The sequence below is a fragment of the Ictidomys tridecemlineatus genome, chromosome 1 (genome assembly GCF_052094955.1).
Source record: "Ictidomys tridecemlineatus isolate mIctTri1 chromosome 1, mIctTri1.hap1, whole genome shotgun sequence".
NCBI lineage: Eukaryota > Metazoa > Chordata > Mammalia > Rodentia > Sciuridae > Ictidomys > Ictidomys tridecemlineatus.
The window spans coordinates 109,123,556-109,146,032 of record NC_135477.1 but is presented as its reverse complement, the minus strand read 5'-3'; the positions used below and the strand labels follow the sequence as shown (position 1 = coordinate 109,146,032).

General features: G+C 33.3%; 1 protein-coding gene and 2 pseudogenes across 2 annotated transcripts in view; 2 read left to right on the top strand and 1 right to left on the bottom strand.

The window, feature by feature from the left end:
- Slco6a1 (solute carrier organic anion transporter family member 6A1) overlaps positions 1 to 22,477 on the top strand; it is a 112,801-nt gene that overhangs the window by 70,985 nt on the left and 19,339 nt on the right. For both annotated transcript variants that reach the window (XM_078045134.1, XM_040273201.2), the window contains 2 exons: positions 4,315 to 4,510; positions 11,492 to 11,645. In XM_078045134.1, the coding sequence (XP_077901260.1) occupies positions 4,315 to 4,510; positions 11,492 to 11,645 (350 nt within the window). The remainder of the gene's footprint in view (positions 1 to 4,314; positions 4,511 to 11,491; positions 11,646 to 22,477) is intronic.
- LOC101965145 (small ribosomal subunit protein uS14 pseudogene) lies at positions 861 to 1,032 on the bottom strand (annotated as a pseudogene).
- On the top strand, positions 20,341 to 20,927 carry LOC110598236 (survival of motor neuron-related-splicing factor 30 pseudogene; annotated as a pseudogene).

Below are 22,477 nucleotides of genomic sequence, written 5' to 3'. Positions count from 1 at the left end.
CCTTCTTTCTTTCTCTTCTGGGTGTAGAAGTTTCTTAAATATCTTTTTATCTGCTAGTGTTCATGAATTCCTTTATTTATGTTCTTCTGGAAAGATCTTTTTTCTTTCAGGGTTTTTTTTTCCTTCAAAAACTTTAAATACATACCTTTAGAGTTTTTGCCCCAAAATCCAATTTTAGTCTAATGTCTGCCTTTAAAGGCAACTTGATGCTTCTCTCCAGAAGATTTTGTTGTTCTTTTCTTGTCCTGCACTTTTGGCACTTTTTTTATCCACAGAAAGATAACTTTTCTTTTCATGAGCACTTGGGTTTATAAATGCCTCCTGTACTTTAATGTCCTTGTCTATCCCAAGATTTGTGAAACTTTCTGCCAGTATTTCATTGAGTAGGTTTTCTTTGCTATCATTCTGCAACTCTTCTCACTTGTCTATTCGGATTACGTATATTTTGGTCTTTTAATGATATCCCAGAGAATATGTACACTCTGTTTATTCTTTCTTATTTTTTTCTTTACCACCATCTGGATATGATATTTCATTAGACATGTCTTCAAGTTTTGATATTCTTCCTTCCATTCACTCTAGTCTATTTGTGAGGCTTTCAACTGAGTTTGTTTTTTAAAATTTGAATAATTAAACTTTACATTTCTAAGATTTCTGTGATTCTTTTTTATAGTCTTTCATTTTATTAAAAATTTCATTCATATCCTGCATTATGTTACTTGATTCATTCAGTTGTCTATCTGTATTTTCTTGGAATACATTGAACTTTTTTAAAAAGTTTTTTAGTACTTTATTTTCTGTATATGTATAAAGAATGATCATGTTCTCTTTCATTGGGAAATCCATTCGAGGAAGATCACTTAGTCCAATTTAATGAAGTCTGAATCATTCGCATACTGACAGAAACACTGCCAGCACATATTGAGGCTGTATTTCCAGATCAGACCTGGCGGGTTCGAGCATCCGCAACAAGAGAGAGCTCCCTAGCTGAGTTTTCACGGCTTGGCTCCAGTAGAGCTGTTGGTAACCCATCTTGCATTCAAGGGTGCAAAGGTACATTGAACTTTAAAAAAAATATTGCTTTTAATTCTTTATCAAGAATTTCAGTCACTTTCATACCTACTGTGGTAATTCTGAACTTTAGGTGATGACATATTCCCTTGTTTTCTTTTTTTTTTTTTTACCTTGGGTACTGTTTGTTGTTGTTTTGTTGAGTATCTTCAGTTAAATTTCATACTAGATTCCCTAGTTTAATATCCCTGTAGCTTCTTTATGATTTTTGTTTGTTTGTTTGTTGTTTTTTAGTTCAGAATATATTTCATTGAGGTTGCAGAGACCTCCTGTCTCTGCATCTCTTGAAGGAATGGGAACCCTCTGGTTCTTCAGGAGATATGGTGTTGGCAGCAAAGTATATGGGTTGTGCCCTCTGTGATTACTCCTATTATGGGTAGCCCTTATCGTGGGTTAGAAGTTTACATAGGTCCTGCTTACAATAGCTCTAGTACTTGAAAGTGATTCTGATACTGGTTCAGTTGCATTGAAGGGTCCAGAACTCTTGTCCTATGACTGGAGACTTTTATAGATCTAGTTGCTTTATGGGAGAAGCAAGTGCTAGAAATCTATCTCCCCCTCTGGGGGACTCACCTTCAGACTTATCAGCTCTAGGCAATCTGATCTGTGCAGATGCAACCAATGTAGAGTATCCACATCCATCAGCGTCATACACCACTTTGTTTTCTCTTTATGCTGCTGCTGTGGAGGTAGCTTCCATCTATCTATACCCATCTGGGGCAGGTTGACCACTAGAAGCTCATGTATCCCATTTTTTTAAAAATAGAATTGTCCTTTAGGGTTTCAGTGGGACTGATTTTGGCTGAAGCAAGGTTTAATTCTTCTCATCTGATCTGTGAGGAAGCTCAAAGGCAGAACACCTACCCAGTGGCATGAAGCCCTAGCACTAGAAACACACACACATACAATTTAAAAATAAAAATATATAATAAGAAAGAGAATGAAGAGGGAAAATAATAGAAATCAAAAGTAAAAGAAAAAAAAGGAAAGTGGGAAAGAAAAGAAAAATCCAACTAAAGAATGAAAAATAAGATAAAATAAAACTGAGAAATAAGAAAGCAATCATAACAAAAGATAGAATAGTCAGAGGGAAAAGCAAGTAAAAAAAAAATTCTTCTAATTGAGGTGCTTTGAATACCTTTCTCTGGGTCTCCTAAGAGTGTAATCTGCTAGGTATGAAGGTGGGTAATGGGTTGTAGCTGCAGCTCATTTTCCTTCCACTCTGGTCTTGCCAAACTAGCTGAGGCAGAATGAGGGCTGTATCCTGAAATTACATGTTAAGATAATGTTGACTCAGTCCAGGGTATTTTCTCTCCAGACGCTTTTAGTCTGTGCACCTGAAGCATGGCTGAGGTCCAAGCTGCTGTGAGCCCATATCACTGACGGAGTTTTGATGAATATGAAACCCACTGGATATATATTTGCTCTGGGTGATTTTAGTCTGTGCATGCACCCAGAGGCATGGCCAATTTCATGATTATAGCAAAACCTTTTTCACCAACTGAGATGTGGTAGAATGTGACTGCACTGGGTGGGCATATATTAGCCCTGAAGGATTTTAGAAAGTGCACCTGGGGGCGTGGCAAATGAACAAGACATGGCCAATCCCCAGAATGTCTCCAAGGATTGCAAGGGCAATTGAACCCCACCAAGTTCTGTGTTTGGGGGAGGCTGTGTTTGAGTGATTTGCCAGCCCTGATTGTGGCACTTTCAGACTTGTCCCCTGCTTAAAGCAACACCATTGCTGAACAGCTATGCCCTCCTCTCCACTCCCCTTTTCCTTGCAGCCTGTGCTCCCTATAAAATAAAGCTCTCAGTGAATTTGTGTCAAGGAATCTCCCCCAAGCTATAACTGTCCTGTATGCCTCTCATCTACCCAAAGTGGCCATGTGTCAAAGTGGTTCCTGAGATGTGATTATGCTGTTTTACGATCCCCAAAGCAGTTTAGTCCTTAACAGCAGAAACTTCCTTAAGATGATTCCTGGCTATAGCACTCTGAGAGAAGCAATTTCTTCTTTAAAGATTGTTTGTGGTGTAGACTTCATGTAGCCAATTTATTTATTTGTAGGGTGCAGTGTTCTGGGCTATACTCTTTCTCTTTCATCTCTGCCCCCATTAAGGGAAGAGTCCCCTTTCCCCAACCTAGAAGTGTTGCCAGGAGCTGGGATATTCCACTTTTCTTGTTTTGTTACTCTCTTTAGTCTTGGAATCTACCAAATTTCATTTCCTGTGCCATCATTTTCCAGTACTAACCCATAGCCCCTTATCTCCATGAGAAGTTCCATCCTGTGGAGGAGCAAACCATTGCTGGTGTCTCTATATACCACCTTCTGTCTCCACCTGAATTTTTATTTGAACAATTATGTTTCTTAATGTCCAGGTTTTTTATTTGTTCTTTCTTTACCCACCTGATTTATTCTTCCCCATTCTTCATTTTTATGTCATTTACTTCTCCATTGTTATATCTTTTTGAACATTCTGAAGTTGTTTACTATTTTCTGGTAATTATTAGACCTTCTATGACATAACTTATATTTGATGGTTTTGAATTTTTTGGTATTAATTTTCTCTTGCTATATTCCAATTTAATTGCTATATATTTGTAGCAGAGGGATTGTGTCAATGTATGCATTTACTGTGCTATCCTCATGGATAATTTTCTAACTGTATTTCTCTTTCTTCATTTCCTACTTTTTTCTCCTCTTTCTGTGTTTTCCTTTATCTAATTGTTATGTTTAAATGGAAAACCATATCTTATGGTGGCTATTCTAGAGTCCCACTTTCATTGTCAATATTGAATCCATTTATAAATACAATGGTAGCTTGGTGAAATTTTTGTTCACAAATCTCTGTTTGAGATCTCCTGCCACTTTAGTCATGCCTCTTGAAATAATACATAAACACAGAGAGTAGCTAATAATAGTTTTCAATAGGACAGCTCCCCACTTAAGTTTGGCATGAGTTAAGTTTCTGGTATATCTTAAATGCCATTAGTGTATAGAAGTAAAATATTACCATATTGTTCAAGAGCCGTTACACCCATGCTTTAACCCTATCACAAATTTGTATTTTTCATAAGGTTCAGGTTTGTTAAGGTATTTATCATAACTTTAACTTTTTCTCTTTTAATTTAAAACTATTCTTGATGTATGTTAGAACAGGTGGGAATTTATCAATGTGTGAATTTTCTATGATATCAGCTGACTATTTTTTAATGGTATTTTTTTCTCCTCCTCTTTTTAGGTGTTATATTAATTCCAGGATGTGCACTTGGCCAGCTTCTGGGAGGTATCATTGTGTCCAAGTTACAAATGTCTTGTAAAGCCCTTATGAGATTTATCATCATTACATCTCTTTTGTCAATTATATTTCTTGTACTTATAATTTTTGTACACTGCCATCCAGTCCAATTTGCTGGAATCAACGAAGATTATGATGAGTAAATACAATTTTGTATATTATATTTTTAAATAAGAAACCATAAGCCTATTTCTCAGGCAATTAATTTTACATCCAGTAATGCTTACATGTTTATATCACTCTTATAATTATTAGGTATGTAAAAGAATTATAAGTCACAGTTTTAATTTTCATTTTAAGGTCACACATATTATGAGATCTGGTGATGACTGCTCATTTAGTTATACATTAATAGAGAAAATTCACATTGAAATCACAGAACATAAAAGTAAAATTTTGTGTTAGGACTGATAACAATTAGGGGATGGTACTAACTTCTTTACATGGTAATTTTACCTTATGTTCTTGAATTGGATTGTCTGCCTTCTTATGGATCTCAGAGAATGTATGCAAAGAGAGTATCTCTTTTAAGCCAAATATGCACAAATTCAAAGAACTTGGTATTAATATTAGGATACAAAAACCAGAATTGAAAAGCAAAGGATTGGGAAAATAAATAAGCAAGGAGAATAAAACATCTACTTCAAGCTATAACAAGAGTAGCTAAGGACAGACCAATGCTCAACAAATATTACCAGTGCTATTGGATAGTCACAGGTCATAAAGCATGACTTAAGCTTCACTCATTATACAAGTTTCTGAATCATAGATTAATGTGTATCATATATTTCAATGAAAAACTTTTAAACTTTTAGAAACAAAGTAGAAAATTCCTAGAGTGTAGAACTAGGTGAAGTGTCGTTAGACATAACAATAAGAGTGTGATCCATAAAATAAAAAATAACAAATTAGACTTTATCAAAATGAAATAGTTTTGCTGTGCAAAGGCTGCATGCTAAGAAGGTGAGAAGATATGCTATAGAGTGAAGACAGTATTTGAAAACTGAAAATTCATGTGCATTTACAAGAAGAGAATTAATGTTGGTTGAAAATTCCTGAATACAAGAACAGAAAGAATTAAATTTCATTATTCTATCAAGAAACAAATGGAAAAATATACAATTTTTATGGAAAATTTTTGTTCATAAATTATCATATTAAGATATCTAGAAATAAATCTATCAAAGATGTGCAAAACCTTGATAAAGAAAAATTTTGCTGACATGTATAATATGATATCAAAACAAAAGGAAAACTACAGAATGTTAATATATTTGAAGAAGAAATATAAAAATATCAGTATCCCACAAATTAACATCAGTTCCTTGTAATTCTACTAAAAATCTTTTTTTTAAAATTTTTCTTAGTTGTAGATGGACACAATTACTTTATTTTTATTTATTTATTTTTATATGGTGCTAAGGATTGAGCCCAGTGCCTCACACATGCTAGGTGAGTGCTCTACCACTGAGGTACAACCCCAGCCCTCTACTAAAAATCTTGATAGAATTTTTAAAAACCATGAAAAGCCTTTTTGAAATTATTATTATTGTCAAAAGAGGAAAGTACAAAGAATAGATTATACACTTCCCAAAAGGGGGGTATTGAAAAATATTGAATTTCATTTTGCTTTGATTTCACTTCAAGAAATCTTTATGAAATTAAAGAAAGGTTGGATTTGTGCTTTGTGGCACCAAAGAAGAAAAAATAGGCCCTAATCTCTATCACATGGGGCTAGGCCCCAACTTCCTTAATAAGACGCCTATAGCACAAGAACTAAAACCAAAAATCAACGAATGGGATGGATTCAAACTAAAAAGTTTTTTCTCAGCAAAAGAAGTAACATGTGAGGTGAATAGGGAGCCTACATCCTGGGAACAAATTTTTACCCCTCACACATCAGATAGAGCTCTAATATCTAGGGTATATAAAGAGCTCAACAAGATAAGCACCAAAAAAGAACATCAAATAATCCAATCAATAAATGGGCTAAGGACCTGAACAGACACTTCTCAGAAAAGGATATACAATCAATCAACTAAAAATGAAAAAAATGCTCATCATCTCTAGCAATCAGAGAAATGCAAATTAAAACTACTCTAAGATACCATCTCACTCCAGTAAGAATGGCTGCGGATATTTTGAAGACAAACAACAAGTGCTGGCGAGGATGTGGGAAAAAGGTACACTCATACACTGCTAGTAGGACTGCAAATTGGTGCAGCCAATTTGGAAAGCAGTATGGAGATTCTTTGGAAAGCTGGGAATAGAACCACCATTTGACACAGCTATTCCTCTTCTCAGACTGTAGAATCCTTTCTTTTAGATATTTTAGATATATAGTACAGGATCACTACCTATAGTCACCCATCATAAAATAGCATACTACAACTTCTTAATTTTATGAAAATCCAATGTTGTACCCATTGATCAATCTTTTTATTCTGTCCTTTTGGACAAAGCAAAATGATCAGCAATTTTATTTCACTCATTGCTTTTCATTAAAATTGTTTATTGGGCTGGGATTGTGGCTCAGCAGTAGAGCGCTTTCCTTGCGTGGGCGGGACCCGGGTTCGATCCTCAGCACCACATAGAAATAAAGGCATTGTGTTGTTTCCATCTACACCTACAAAATAAATATTAAAAATTGTTTATAATCCATAAACACAATGGGCAGTATTCACAAAACTTGTAATAGGGTAGAAGATAGCCTAACTAACTTCATTGAGATAAAATGAATTAACCCATTTTGAGAGAAAAAAAAGAATAAAAAAGGAAAAACCAAAAAAGTTTTACAGGATGAATGGTACCCTGTTAGGCATACAAATATCTGCATTGTCATAGTTCCAAGGGAGGACAGAAAGAGAAAAATGCACAGAAACCCTATTTCACACAGTATTAATTGAAAACGTTCCTAGCTTTATGAGAAATATGAACATTCAGTCTGGGAAGCGCAAAAGAATCCCAAATAGATCCAACCTAGAAAGTCTTCTCCAAAGCGCAATATAATTTAAGCTGTCAAAAGTCAAAGACGAAGATTTCAAAAACATCAAGAGAAAATGTCAAGTCATATAATAAGGAATCCCTATTAGAATAGCAGCAGATTTCTCCATAGAACCTTCCTTTTAGGCCAGAGAATAGGATGATATATTGAGAGAATTTAAAGAAAAAAATCCTGTCAGACAAGAATTATGTACCCAGCAAAAGTATTTTTCAGAAATGAAGAAGAAATAAAGTCTTTCTCAAGCAAGCAAAAACCAGGTGAATTCATCACTAGAATTGGCTCACAAGAAATTATTAAAGGAGCTCTATATCTAGAAGTGAAAGAATATTAACTTCCAACAGAAGGAAGTATAAAATTCACTGTAGATATATAAATGAGAACAGGGAAAAAATAAAAACTTATCATTACAGAAAACCACCAAACCACAAAGATTCACAATAATAAAAAAAATAATGGATATACAAAACAGTTATTAACAGTATAGAAAATATTTATGTTATCTTGTTAACTATCAATAGTTATTGAATGTAAATGGGTTTAAACATCTTATTAAAAGAATAGAATGGATGCATCTGATAGAAGAAAAAGCTTCAATAGATGAATGGATAAAAAAAATGTGGCATTTATACACAATAGAGTATTACTCAGCACTAAAAAATGACAAAATCATGGCATTTGCAGGGAAATGGATGGCATTAGAGCAGATTATGCTAAATGAAGCTAGCCAATCCCTAAAAAACAAATGCCAAATGTCTTCTTTGATATAAGGAGAGCAACTAAGAACAGAGCAGGGAGGAAGAGCAGGAGAAGAAGATTGACATTAAACAGGGAGGAGAGGTGAGAGGGAAAGGGAGAGAGAAGGGAAATTGCATGGAAATGGAAGGAGACCCTCATTGTTATACAAAATTACATATAAGAGGAATGAGGGGAAAGGGAAAAAAAGAAGGGAGAGAAATGAATTACAGTAGAGGGGGTAGAGAGAGAAGATGGAAGGTGAGGGGAGGGGAGGGGGGATAGTAGGGGATAGGAAGGGCAGCAGAATACAACAGTCACTAGTATGACACTATGTAAAAACATGGATGTGTAACTGATGTGATTCTGCAATCTGTATACGGGGTAAAAATGGGAGTTCATAACCCACTTGAATCAAATGTATGAAATATGATATGTCAAGAGCTTTGTAATGTTTTGAACAACTAATAATAAAAATAAAAATAAATTTTAAAAAAAGAATAGAACGGAATCCCAACTATAATCTGCCTGTAAGAAACTCATCTTTTTTGGGAAAGTCACATTTGGTTTCCACACAAATGAAAACCAGAAACAAATAGTAGTAGCCCTACTCATATCAGATAAAACAACCTTTAAGGAAAAGACTATAAAAATATAAATGTTACTATGTAATGAAAATTGATCAACTGAGCATAAGGTTATATCAACTGAAATGTATATACATACAATACTGTACCACCTAACTCTGTAAACCAAATATTATTAGATATAAAGGGAGTGATGCACTCCAATATAATAATAGTTGGAGACTTCAATAACCCATGCTCACCAGTGACAGATCATGTAGACAGAAAATCAACAGAAATTCTAGTAAACTATATACTAAATTGGAATAAAATATAGAAATATTTTTAAAAATTAAAATTGAAATAAGCTATACTATATACCACAGACATTGTAGAATATTTCATCTAACATATACAGAACATGCATTCTTCTTATCAGAGACAACACTATTTAAGATAGACCCCATGTATTTTGTTATGTCACAAAATACAGCTCAAGAAATTTTATATTAATTTTAAAAATTGAAATTATATATATCTTCTTTAAGTACATGAAATAAAACTGGAAATCAATAATAAAAAATATAGAGAATGTCCAAATACATGGGGAAGTAAATTACATTGTTCTGAACAATTAATGGACAATAAATAAATAAATTATAAGGGAAATTAAAAGTTTCTTGAAACAAATGAAAAACTGAAAAAAAAAATCCAAAACCTATAGGATAGAGTAAAAATTATACTGAGAGAAGTCTATAGCAATAAGTATCAAAAACATAGATTTCAAATAAACAATCTAATGTTCCAATAAAAAGACCTAGAATAGCAGGAATAAACCAACAAATGTGAACAAAATTGGTAGAAATAGGGCTGGGCCTATAGCTCAATTGGTAGAGTGCTCACCTAGCACATGTGAGGCACTTGGTGTGATCCTCAGCACTACATAAAAAATAAAAATAAATGAAATAAAGGTACAGTGTTAATCTATAACTAAAAAATATATTTAAAAATGCTAGAAATAAATAATAAAGATCGGAGCACAAAAAAATGAAAATGAGACTAAAAAAATCAAAGAAACAAAAAGATTTTGAAAAGAAACTGCCAGAACTTTCAGTATACTGAAAGAGAGAGAGAGAGAGAGAGAGAGAGAGAGAGAGATGCAAATAAATAAAATCAGATATCCAAAGGAGACATTGGAACAGATATCATAGAAATACAAATATTATCAGTAACTATTATAAACAACTATGCACCAACTATTTTTCAAAGTTCCAGAAAAAAAATGAATATATTCCTGGACACATATTACAATAAAATTGAGCCATGAGGATACAAAAAATAACAAATAATGAGATTAAATCAGTTAATAATATTTTCTCAAAACAGACAAGTCCAGGATGAGAAGACTTCACTGCTGAATTTTACCAAACTTTTTATTAAGAACTAATGCCAATCTTCTTAAATTGTTCCAAAAAATTTAAAGAGAAACTATACCATGAGGACAAACTACCTAGATTCCCAGACCAGACTTGGATACAACAGAAAACTATAGAAATTCTGAACAAAATAAAAAATTGAATGCAATAGCACAGAAAAAAGATAATTCAGTATGATCAAATGGGATTTATTATAGGAATTCAAGGAGAGTCAGGTGCATATACATCAATAAGTGCAATATATTACATTAACAGAATGAAGGACAAACAAAATGTTCTTCTCAGTAGATGAAGAGAAAGTATTCAATAAAATCTGACATAGAGTTTTACTTATAATACCAAATACATAATCCAGAAAAAAATAAATTAATAAATTGGACTTGATGAAAATTAAAGCCTGCTTTTTGAAAGACCTTCTTTAGGGAACAAAAAAGCAAGCCATAGACTTCAAAAGGACATTTGAAATTCAGATATATAACAAAAGATTTGTTTTCTGAATATATGAAGCACTATCATTGGTTAGAAATAAAGAAAAGAACTAGTCAAAATGAACATAAGAATCAAACAGATATTTCATCAAATGATATACACAGATGGAAAATAACCAGATGAGAATAAAATCAATATCATTAGTTACTAGAAAAATGTGTATTAAAAACACATTTTTTAATATGCTAAAATGAAAATGTTATAACCCTATTGAAGTGTCTCAAGGAAATAGAAGATCATACAAAATGCTGAAGAAAAATGTGGAGAACAATCAAATTTCTTGAATATTGCTGGTAGAACTATAAAATAGCACACCACTTTGGAAATTGATAGTTTCTTAAAAAGTCAAACACCTATAACATGATACAAATGTTTTACTCCTTAATATTTGCCCAAGAACCATGGAGGTATTTTACCATAAAATGATGAAATAAAGATCCATTGTAACTAATTAAAATAAATAATTTTTTTAAACCCAATTTAATGGGAAAAAAGAACCACTGTGTGAAAGAAGCCTAGGAATTTATACATATTGTGTGATTCCATTTCATAAAATCTTAGAAAATCCAAACTAATGAGTAATAACAGAAGGTTGGCCAGCCAAAGTCATGTGTAAAGTAATTATAAATGGGCATAAGGAAACTTTTGGGAGTGATGATTATGTTTGTCAATATGACTACAATGATGGTTTCACAAGCATATGTATCTATCAAAAAATTGCAAATGGTACATTGTAAAATGTGCTTTTTATGATATATGATTTTTACCTTAGTACAATTCTTAAGAAAGAAATTATTTCAGTAAGTATATTTTATGGATCTCATTTATATCTTGATATATGCATTAATTATAAAACAACAGTATTATAATTATATTAAATCTCATTTTTATAGAACAGGTCAGTTGGGAAACCTCACAGCTCCATGCAATGAAAATTGTAGATGCTCATCTTCATTATATTCTTCTGTCTGTGGAAGAGATGATATTGAATATTTTTCTCCCTGCTTTGCAGGCTGTACTGATTCTAAAATGTTTAAAAACAGAAAGGTAATTTTAAAAATATTTCTTCTTCTCCAGTAACATGTTCAAATTTTAGATAGTCTTTATATTGTACTCCTGACTCTATAAACTTTCTGGTTTCTTGTTTTCCTCATTTTAAAATTTTAAAAAGAAGTAAAAAAAAATCTGTTTTTTATTTCCATAAACACAAAAGTCTTATGGGAATTGAGTGTGGAAGAGATATTCCTATGCTACACTCTGCCTCTATACATCCTAATTTTGTGCATTTAAAGCAGTGAGTGATTGCCATTTACCTCCATGATAGCAAAGTGGGAAGAAACCACCCAAGAAGAAGAGCATTTTGTCTTCAAATTTCACAGTTTGCCTCAGTGATATGCTACACGTTAGTCCCACCTTGTCAGATCAGGCAAGGCGGCAGCAACCAAAGGAGGCAGATTTTAAAAAAGGGCTGACTAATTAGGCTTTATTGAGATATCACTCCCTGGCGGAACTGGATCAGACCCACAGAATGGACAGGAGAAGGGTCTGAGGAGAAACCTCATGGAAGCTTGACCAGATTGGACTTTTATGGGGCTTACAGCAGGAAGGGAAGGCTTGGGACAGAAAAGGGTGTTTTTAAGGTCTCTTGTCCTGCTGGAGTTGGTCAGGGGAGTTGGCTCAACTCCAGGATTGGCCAGCGGGTCCTGATGATTGACAGGCATTAGTCAGGAATGTCTGATAGGTTTGATTGACAGGCGTTTTCACCGGCACCTGATTGATGTTCCTTTCCTGAATGGGCAGCTTTGTTCTAAGTCGCCACCAAGTTGCCACCACCAACTGAACACCACCCAGCCCCCAAAACCCTCAAATACAATCTTTATTATACCAAGGGGTTAACCAGTGCTTCCTTTTGATGACCTTTTGCTCAGATTTTGTTTCTGCCAAGGAATTCAAAATTCCTACTGCATACATTTTTGCTATTTGTCTAATTTTGCATAACACTAACTCACATTTGGAAACTAGTCCTTTAATTGTTTACCAGAATTCACCATACACATGAGAAATCTTATAAAACCTATCAGACATTCCAGAAGTATATTTGAGTTAGAAAAAGTTCATATGGCAGAAATATAAGTGACTTCAAATTTACTAGATGTTTTCCTTCCTGTCCTTTGGTATTTTGTGAAGTAAAACCATTTTAAAACTTCCATATTTGCTAATCTTTTCTATATTAACATCAAATTTACTATTGTCTGAGCCATCCCCCACCTAGGTCTTACACTCTCATGAAGAGCAGGTGACTACTGCCTATTTGTGGATTAATTTGTTTTTAATCCAAAATTGCATTAAAAGCTTTTTCAATTTTCACCTTTTAAATGTCACAGAATTGGGAGATTGAGAAAAATGCTGCACTAGAAGAATCCATATAATAGCTACCTTCCAAGATTGAAACAAAATAGCTTTCATAGCTATATGATAAGTGAGGTAGGAAGAGCCAGTAATGATGAAAAGACTAGAAATACTGATTTTTAGAAGAGAAAAAGAATTAAGAAAAGAAATAGTTTGCACCAGTGCCAAGTGCATCGTGACTTGGTGAGGACAAGCCATTCTCCTCCAGCGATCTGTAGATTTCCCAGTGAGTTTCAGAAAAGCAGGCTCTGCTGTCTAGTACAATTGCAAAATTTTTTTTGAGGTTGTTATGAATGCAATAGTTTTCCTAATTTCAGTTTCAGCAGATTTGTTATTGCAGCATAGGAAAGCAATCACTTTATTTATGTTGATTTTGTAGCCTGTACTTTGTTAAATTTGTTTATAAGTTCTAGAAGTCTTATGGTGAAGGTTTCTTTGTGAGAGGGGCTGGTGCCTTCTAAATATAGGATCATGTCATCAGCAAACAGAGATCATTTTACTTCTTTTTCTATTGGCATTGCTTCAATTTCCTTCTCTTATCTGATATTCTAGGGCTAGAGTATCAAGGACTATGTAGAGAAGGAGTGGCAATAGTGGGCATCCTTGTCTTATTCCTGTTTTTAGAGGAAATGCTTTCAGTTTTTCTTGACTAAGTATGATGTCGGCCTTGGGTTTGTCATAAGTCATTTTTACAATACAGAAATAAGTTCCTTCTCTCCCTAGTTTCTCTAGTGTTTTAAACATGAATGGGTGCTGGACTTTGTCAAGTGTTTTTCTGCATTTATTGAGTTAATTGTGTGATTTTTGTCTTTAACTTTGTTTATGTGGTGTACATTTATAGATTTGTGTGTGTTGAACCAACATTGCATCCCTGGAATTAAACCCACCTATTATGGTATACTATCTTCTTGATGTGTTTTTAAATGTGGTTTGTCAATATTTTATGAAGAATTTTTTTATATGATCAGTGATATTGGACAAAAGCTCTCTTGACTTCATGTATCTTTGTCTCGTTTTGATATCAGGGTGATAACGTTTTCGGACAATGAATTTGGCAGTGTTCTTTTCTATTTCATGGAGTAATTTGAGAAGGATTGACATTGGTTCTTTGTTAAAGTGCTGGTAGAACTCAACTGAGAATCCATCTGGTCCTGGGCTTTTTTTTGTTTGGAGACTTTTAATAGCTGCTTCAATTTCATTGCACTTTATGTTTTCTATATTCTCATGATTTAATTAGGTCATATGTCTCTAGGTATCTGTAATTATCCCTGAGTGTCTAGTTTACTGGAGTATAAATTTTCAGATAGATTTTTATGATCCACTGAATTTCAGTAGTGTCTATGGTGATACTATCTTTTGTTAATTTTGGTTTTCTCTCATTTTCTTTTGGTTAGTTTGGCTAAATGTTTATCAATCTTGCTTATCTTTTTATTTAAAGAACCAATTCTTTGCTGCATTGATCCTTTTGTTAAATTTTCAGATTCATTAATTTTGGCTCTGATTTTAATTATTTCCTGTTTTCCACTGATTTTGGAATTAGTTTTATCTTGTATTCTATAGGGATGGAACCATTGCATATTAGAGATGCAACCATTTTTAATAAGAATGCAATTCACAATAGCCTTCTTCATAACTTTCCCATGTTCATAAATTTAAAAAAAGAAAAAGAGGATGAAAAAGAATCTAAGAACTCTTCTCTTTATGTATATTTCTTAGTCTTTGTTCTTATCTCATACAATTTACTACTTCATGTATTAAATTTTATATTGTTAACATTTTATTCAAATGTGCCATTATTTTAAAGACATTTAAATAATACAAACATATTTTTCATTAAAAAAACTAACCTATGGAACCAACCAATGTGTCCATCAAAGATGAATAGAGGGGCTGGGGGTGTAACTCAGTGGTAGAGTGCTTGCCTAGCACACATAAAGCACTGGGTTCGATCTGCGGCACCACATAAAAACAAATAAATAAAATAAAAGTATAAAAAAAGATGAATGGATAAATAAAATGTGATATATATACATAGTGGAGTTTTACTTAGCCAATAAGAGGAATGAAATTATGGTGTTTTGTGGTAAATGGATGCAGCTGGAAAACATCTTGCTAAATGAAATGAGCCAGGCCTAGAAGATTAAGAGTTGAATGTTTTCTCTCATATGCAGAAGTTAAACAAAAATAAGGAGGAAATAAAGGGAAAGAACATCACATGAAAATAGGAAAGAAATCAGTGAAGTAGAGGAAGAGGTTATGAGAGGGAGAGAGGAGGCATAAGGGAAGGGAAGAATGGTAGAATGAGACTGACCAAACTATCCTATGTACATATATGAATTCATAGTGAATTTCACCTTTATGTATATCTACAATGCACTAATGAAAAAGAAAAACTATAAATAAATAGAAGAAAGACCAGTAGAAGAACAGGAAAGGGAACACAGGGAGGGAGGATGGTTGGGAAAGAGGAAGTATTAGAGACTGTGTTGGAGCCAATTATATTGCTCTTTTAACTATGTCAAATGAACCCAATATTGTGCACTAACACATTTTTTTTAAAAGAACATGCTTAAGAATAAGACTAACCAAAAATATGAAAGCCTTCATCAATGAAAATTACAGAAAACTGAGGAAACAAATCAAACACAAAAAATTTGAAAAACACCTTCAATGTTTATGACTATGAAGAATTGATTTTGTCAAAACAGCCATACAAACAAAAATATCTACAGATTCCAGGTAATCCCATCAAAACTCCAATGATAATCTTCCCCAAACTAAGAAAAAAAATTCGAATTCATATGGAAGAACAAAATATCCAACATTGCCAAAGCAATTATGAGGAAAAACAATAAAGCTAGAGGCATTACAATATTGATTTCAAGTTTTAAATTGATAATTACAGTAATAAAAACAGCTTGATACTGGCATCAAAATAGACACAACAAGCAATGGAGGAGAATGGGAGACGTAGAAACAAACCTACACAGCTACATTTATCTGATTCTTGACAAAGGTGCCCAAAACATTAAAGAAAAGACAGTCTTTTAAATGGTGCTGGGGAAACTGGATATCCACATGCAAACAATTGAAACTTAATCCATATCTCTCAAACTGCACAAAAGTCAACTGAAAATGGTTAAATAGCTAGGAATAAGACCAGAACATGAGCAACTTCTAGAACAGAATACAGGGGAAAGTTCCAACCTATAGGGGTAAATAATGACTTTCTCCGTGTGACTCCTAAAACTCAGGAAATACTACAAAGACTCAACAAATAGGATGGTATCAAACTAAAAAAAGCTTCTGCACAGCAAAGGAAACAAAAGCATGAAAAGAGAACTCACGGAATGGGAGAAAATCTTTTCAAGCTACTACTTTTCTGATGCAGGATATCTAGACTATATAAAGAACTAAAAATATTCAACACCAGAAAGAAAATAACCCATTCCGTTAACGGGCAATTGAACTAAACATATCCTTCTCAAAACAAAAAGTACAAATGGCCTTCTAATATATGAAAATCTATTCAAACATTTAACCATCAGGGAAATGAAAGTTAAAACTACATTGGGATTCCATTTCACTCCAGTCAGAAGGGTGATCAATAAAAATACAAGTAACAATAATTGCTGTCAAGGATATGGGGGAAAGGAAACCTTAATAACTGTTGGTGTTAAATCTCTGGTACCAAAAAAAAAACAAAAACAAACAAACAAACAAAAAAACACTCTGATGTCCTACTGTATAATTTCTGAAAGTTTTAATTTTTGTTCTTAATATTTTATTAATGGAATATGTTATTTTCTTCCTGATGTTGAGTATTTTTAGTTCTTTATATTGTCTAGATATAATATAATGCTTTTCAGTTGCCTTTATTTTCCCCAAAAGACTTTATTTCATTCTTCTTTATAACTACATAAAATTACATTGTTTGTATATACAATATTGTCTTTATCCATTCATCTGATGACAGACATCTAGGCTTATTCGGTAACTTAGACCATTGTGAAATGTGTGCTATAAACATGGGGATGCATGTATCTCTAAAGTATGTTGTCTTTCAATCTTTTGGATGGATACTAAAGAGTAGTATAGCCAGATCATATAAGAGCTCCATTTTTAGTTTTTTGAGGAACTTCCATATGACTGTACCACTGAGCCACAGTCAGATTTCCATATGACTGTACCACAGAGCCACATCCTCAGCCCTATTTTGTATTTTATTTAGAGTCAGGGTCTCACTTAATTACTTAGGGCCTTGCTAAATTGCTGAGGCTGTCTTTGAACTCAAGATCCTCCTGCCTCAGCCTCCCAAGCCACTGGGATTACAGGTGTGTCTCACTGCACCATGTGACAATGATATTTGATAGAAAAACAGCTCTGAAGTAAAACTGACAATGATGGACTCTATGATTATTAACATGAGGTATGAATAGAATTAAAAAATAGGTAGAATTATCATTAATCTCAAATGGGAAAAAGTTGACACCACAAAAAATAATGTCAACAAAATGAAAATTAAAAGAAATACGATATAGTTAAAATAATCAAGTACTGATATGACAGTAGTGGAATTCCTTCTGGAAAATGTTTTGTGAAAGAAAATATGTCAGCTTTGAAGTCATTCTGTGAATATTCATATTCAATATATGAGCAAGGCTAAAATGCTAGAATTGGATACTCTTCATTTAAAATTTTGCAGAAGTTTGCAGGAAGAGCAGTAGGAAATATTGTGACTCTGAAGATTTTAAAGTTTTTGTAGAAAATTGTAGCTTCATTGAAACTGAAAATAGATATCTGATATTAGTATGGTAATATTCCTGGGCAGTTTTGCGTCTCTGAAACCCACATTTACTCCATGCTTCCCAAAATCCTCAAGTTTCCTCGTATAGATTTTGTGATACATTGGGCATTTCTTTATGATCTCATTGGCTCTGGTTCTTTTCAGCACTTTCATTATAAAATAGCAGGGTTGGGAGCTTCTGTCACAGGCTTTTGTAGTCCAAGGGGCACCTTACTCATTTTCCATGGAGGGGAAGTTAGTCTCATTCAAATCATTAAGGATGATAAGAAACAAGCCTTCAGGTCTCTTTACATTGAAACATCCATAAAATATTGGATTTAATTTACTAACCTCCTATCTTTGTATTGTTTTGTCATATTTTTTCACATATTTTAAACGATGCATGCTATTGTCAATTGTTCCTTCCAGCAGTCAATATTCACTTATATTTGCCCTTTATCTCACATTTCCATACTTTTGTTTAGAAATACTTCTTTCTGCCTGAAGATTTTTATTTCACCTTGATTTCTGAAAACTTCACTGGGTATGGAGTTCTAGAGTAGTAATTATTTCCCCCAAAGCAGTATATTGTCTTCAGTCTCTGGCTGCTTTTAAGATTTTTCTCTTCATTTGTTGTTTTCAGCAGCTTTACTTTGGTGAGCCTGGTTGTGGTTTTCATTTTATTTATATTACTTGGGTTTCATGAAATATCTTTAGAGTGTGTGATTAATGTCTATCAGTTGGAAAATTCTCAGCTATTAGCTTCTTCTCTCTTTCTCTCTCCTGTTCTTTTTGGGACCATTTGTTAGTTTACTATTAATAAATACATAACAAATTACCAGTGCCTTGGTGGGTTTAAATAACACCGAGTCATTAGCTCACATTTCTAGAGTCAGAAGTTCAGACCTAGCATTACAGGGTCCTTCGCCCAGAGTCTCACAGACAGAAATCAGGTGTTATTCAGACTATGTTCTTTCTGGAAGCTCTGGCAAATAATTTACATCTAAATTCATCCAGATTATTGCCAAATCCAGTTCCTGTTGGTTGCAAAAAAATGAAGTCTGTGTTTCCTTGCTAGTTATCTGCTGGGGTACAGTCTTCGTTTTTACAAGCTACTCACATTCTTCAGCAAATGACTGCCTCTGTCACCAAGTCTAGCCACAAACAATTTCCCTTATGTGGTATACTTTGAATGTTTCACTTCAGGAAGAACCTTGTTCGTTTTGAGGCTCACTTACTCAGGTTACCCAAGACAATTTATCTATCTTTAAATCAACCATGCCATATAACTTAGTAAGGGAGCAAAGTCTATCAGTTCACAGACCTTGCGATTATGCAGCTATGCACAATAGAGGAAGGGTATCTTTGTTCCATCTTAGAACTTTGCCTAACACAGACTAAATAGAGTTATCTCCAATTCTTTAGATACTTTCTGTTTTCCATCTCATTTTATGTGTATAAATTGTTGAAATGTAGATATTTTCCACTGATCGATTTTCCAGCTACTAATCTGCCATTATTCAGTGTTCCCTTTGTCATTAAACCTATTTTTTGAGATTTTAATTTCACTTCTATTTTCTAATCCTAGCATTCATATTTTTATAGACTACAAACCTCTGGTTAAATTCTACATACTTTAAGCTATTTTATTTTCTGAAACATATTGATCATTACTGTTTTCTTGATATTAAATCCACTAACTATGTCATTTAAGAGTCTACTTAAATTTTTTACTTATATCATAATTTTAAGCCAATTTTCTTGTCACTTTGATTTGCTCATAATATTATATGAAATGATAAACACTGCAAGTGAAAAAAAGTTGCCTAATATGATTGCATAATTTTCTATTTCTTTGCTTTTGCTTCATGTATTTGAGATTCTGCTATTTGCATCCACATTGATAATTGTTGTATCTTCTTAAAGGGTTATTTCTTTTGTCTTTGTAGAGTATTCCTTTCAATTTCTGGTAATACTGTTCTGTGTCTTCAAGTCTATTTCATATGATGGGATATAGTTAACTCTACTTTTCCTTTGATAACTGCTTCCATGGTGTATCTTATTTCTATTCTTTATTTCTTCCTTTATATTTAATGTGTTTTCTATAGCCAGCATGTGGTATGGTTTTGCGTTTATCTCCATTGCTATTCATCTGTCTTTTATGTGTAGTTTTTAGACTAATAACATTTAATATAATAGCTGATATGGTTGGATTTAGATCTGTCTTCCTTTTTATTGTTAGAGTTTGATATAATTTACTATTTCAATTTTTATTATTTATTTCAATTAGAAATATTTTACTATTTCATTTCAGTGGCTTTTTATAAAAATATGGCATGTATTTCTTTGAATTTTCGTAAATGGTGGCTTTCTTTCTTTGAGACCATTAAGACTAATCATATGGCCAGCAGAATTTTTCTCTGTAAGACTGGGTCACCTTTCTGCTGTTGAGGAGATTTTTTTTCTACAGCTGCTGCCCGTGCAGCCACAACTGCCACTGAGTTCATTTGCCTCAACCCTTTCCCATTGCACAATCCTCAACCCTACATGTCAGAGAATCTAGCAAAGCAACTGGCATACTACAAGCTCAAGTTCAGTAAGTAGAAGCAGCATTACCTGGAAATGAAATTTGCTAAAATTGAAAACAGACTTACAAGAAATTACAAAATTAACTAAGTACCTCCTGTTAATGTAGTCTTCAAAAACTCTGGAATTTCAGACAGTTTTGCTTCTGCTCAGCCAGCTCATTTGTGAAAAGTAGGATACAGAGACAAGTGTGTGGCAATCTGGAGTGAAGATGGACAGTGTTAGGAAGAGATAAAGGAAGAAAACGGGACCATTGCAATCACCTTTGCTGTTTAGAGCAAAGCTGGAGTGATTTCACTGTGGAAACTGAAGCCTGCAGAAGAAGAATAGAAAGAACATGAGTAGGAAAGAGAGGACCAAGAAGTGAAATGTTAACAATTCAACGACCATGCTTATTCAAAAACAGATAGGTAAAGAGAAGTCATTTTTGCTTCACCTGAGAGTTTAACCAGTAAATTTGGAATAGGAACTTTCAGAATTGCTGATAATCTGTGACACAATAGCAGGGTTCCTGTAAATACAACTGCAAGCATTTGATACCTCAATAATCAGAGATTGTTGGATTTCATCCCTGTTGGGCTTCACATTGACTGTTTATATTTTTCTAAAGATAAATGATTTGTTAAATGAGTAAGGAAGATGGTATTGTTGTTACTGTTTGACTTCAATGGAATGAAATGTGAAACAAATGCATTTGATAACTGCTATTCATTTTTAATTTTTCATTTTAAAATCAGTTTCCTCAGATTTCATTGAAAAAAAAAGCATATTTCTGGGTAGGTGCTGCTTAAATCAGCAGCTATATTTGATTATTGATCTTCCTAATATCAGGTCATCACTTAAATGATTGTATGAATATTCTGTAAATTATAGTTTGGAATTTTCAGATGCTTTGTTCTTGACATATACTCCAGCAATTCACTGGAATATCAAAACAAAACACACAGCCTATTCAAGAGAACTTATATAGTTTTTCCCCCTCGTCTTCAACTATAAAATTTAGCTATTATCCAGATAAACCTAAATATAGGCTAATTTGTAAATGACAAAATTGGTTTTTCCTTAAATTACTTGTTTACTAGGACTTTTATTTTCATTTTTCTTCATTGAGATAGTTTAATATATAGGATGAGCTACCTTTCTAAAGTGTTTTTGGTTTGGTGTTTTTTGGTCATTTTTGCTTGGATATTCACTTTGTTGGTTTTTCATTTATGCATTAATGATAACATTTTTGGATGTGTAACGTTTATATGGGGGTACATGATTCTACACATGGTGTAAATATTATTTTTTGTAAAAAAAAACAGGGCAAAATTAATGAATAGGAATACTAAATATATTATCATTAGGAATTTTTTGTGCATTAATCTGACCATAATTTCTCTGCAGATTATGATCCTATAACTTGAGTCTGTAATTTTTATTAACTAGATCATTTTTTGGCATAAATGATCATTACAGTTATCCTGATCTGATTTAAAGCCAAATGCATGCATACAAAAGGATCTTTCTGTTAATGGAAGATGGTGCTTTGGGGTGTAAGTTAGAAAAAGACTAATCATCTTATGCTCATTTATGTTATTATGTTTTCTTGTTTCCCTCCCTGAGCTGTGGACTGGTGCCTCCCTGGACTGACAGAGTTTATCTCAGGGAGGCCCTCACTGCATGACTGCCTCCTTTTGGTTACAATTCCCACTCTAAAACCTGATGGTAATTCCTTTCAAATTGGTTTTCTAACTAAATGATGTGTCTGACAATTATTATTTTATCTTACATTATCCTAGACCTGAGAACTATTGTGTTGTACCTTATTTCAATTGCTTATTAACGATTTGTCAGTTTTTATCCTTGTCTTCATGGTTCCTTCATTGTGTATTTCATAGTGACCAGAGTGATGCTTTAAAATATGTCATTTATATTCACATCCCTTTAAAGGCTTCTCATCCTTAAGAATAAAAGACCAAAAATTTTTAATTTGTTCTGATTAGTTATACATAAGAGTAGAATGCATTTTGACATATCCTACATAAATGCAGTATAACTTCTCATTCTTCCGATTGTACACGATGTAGAGTTACACCAGTGGTGTAATCATACA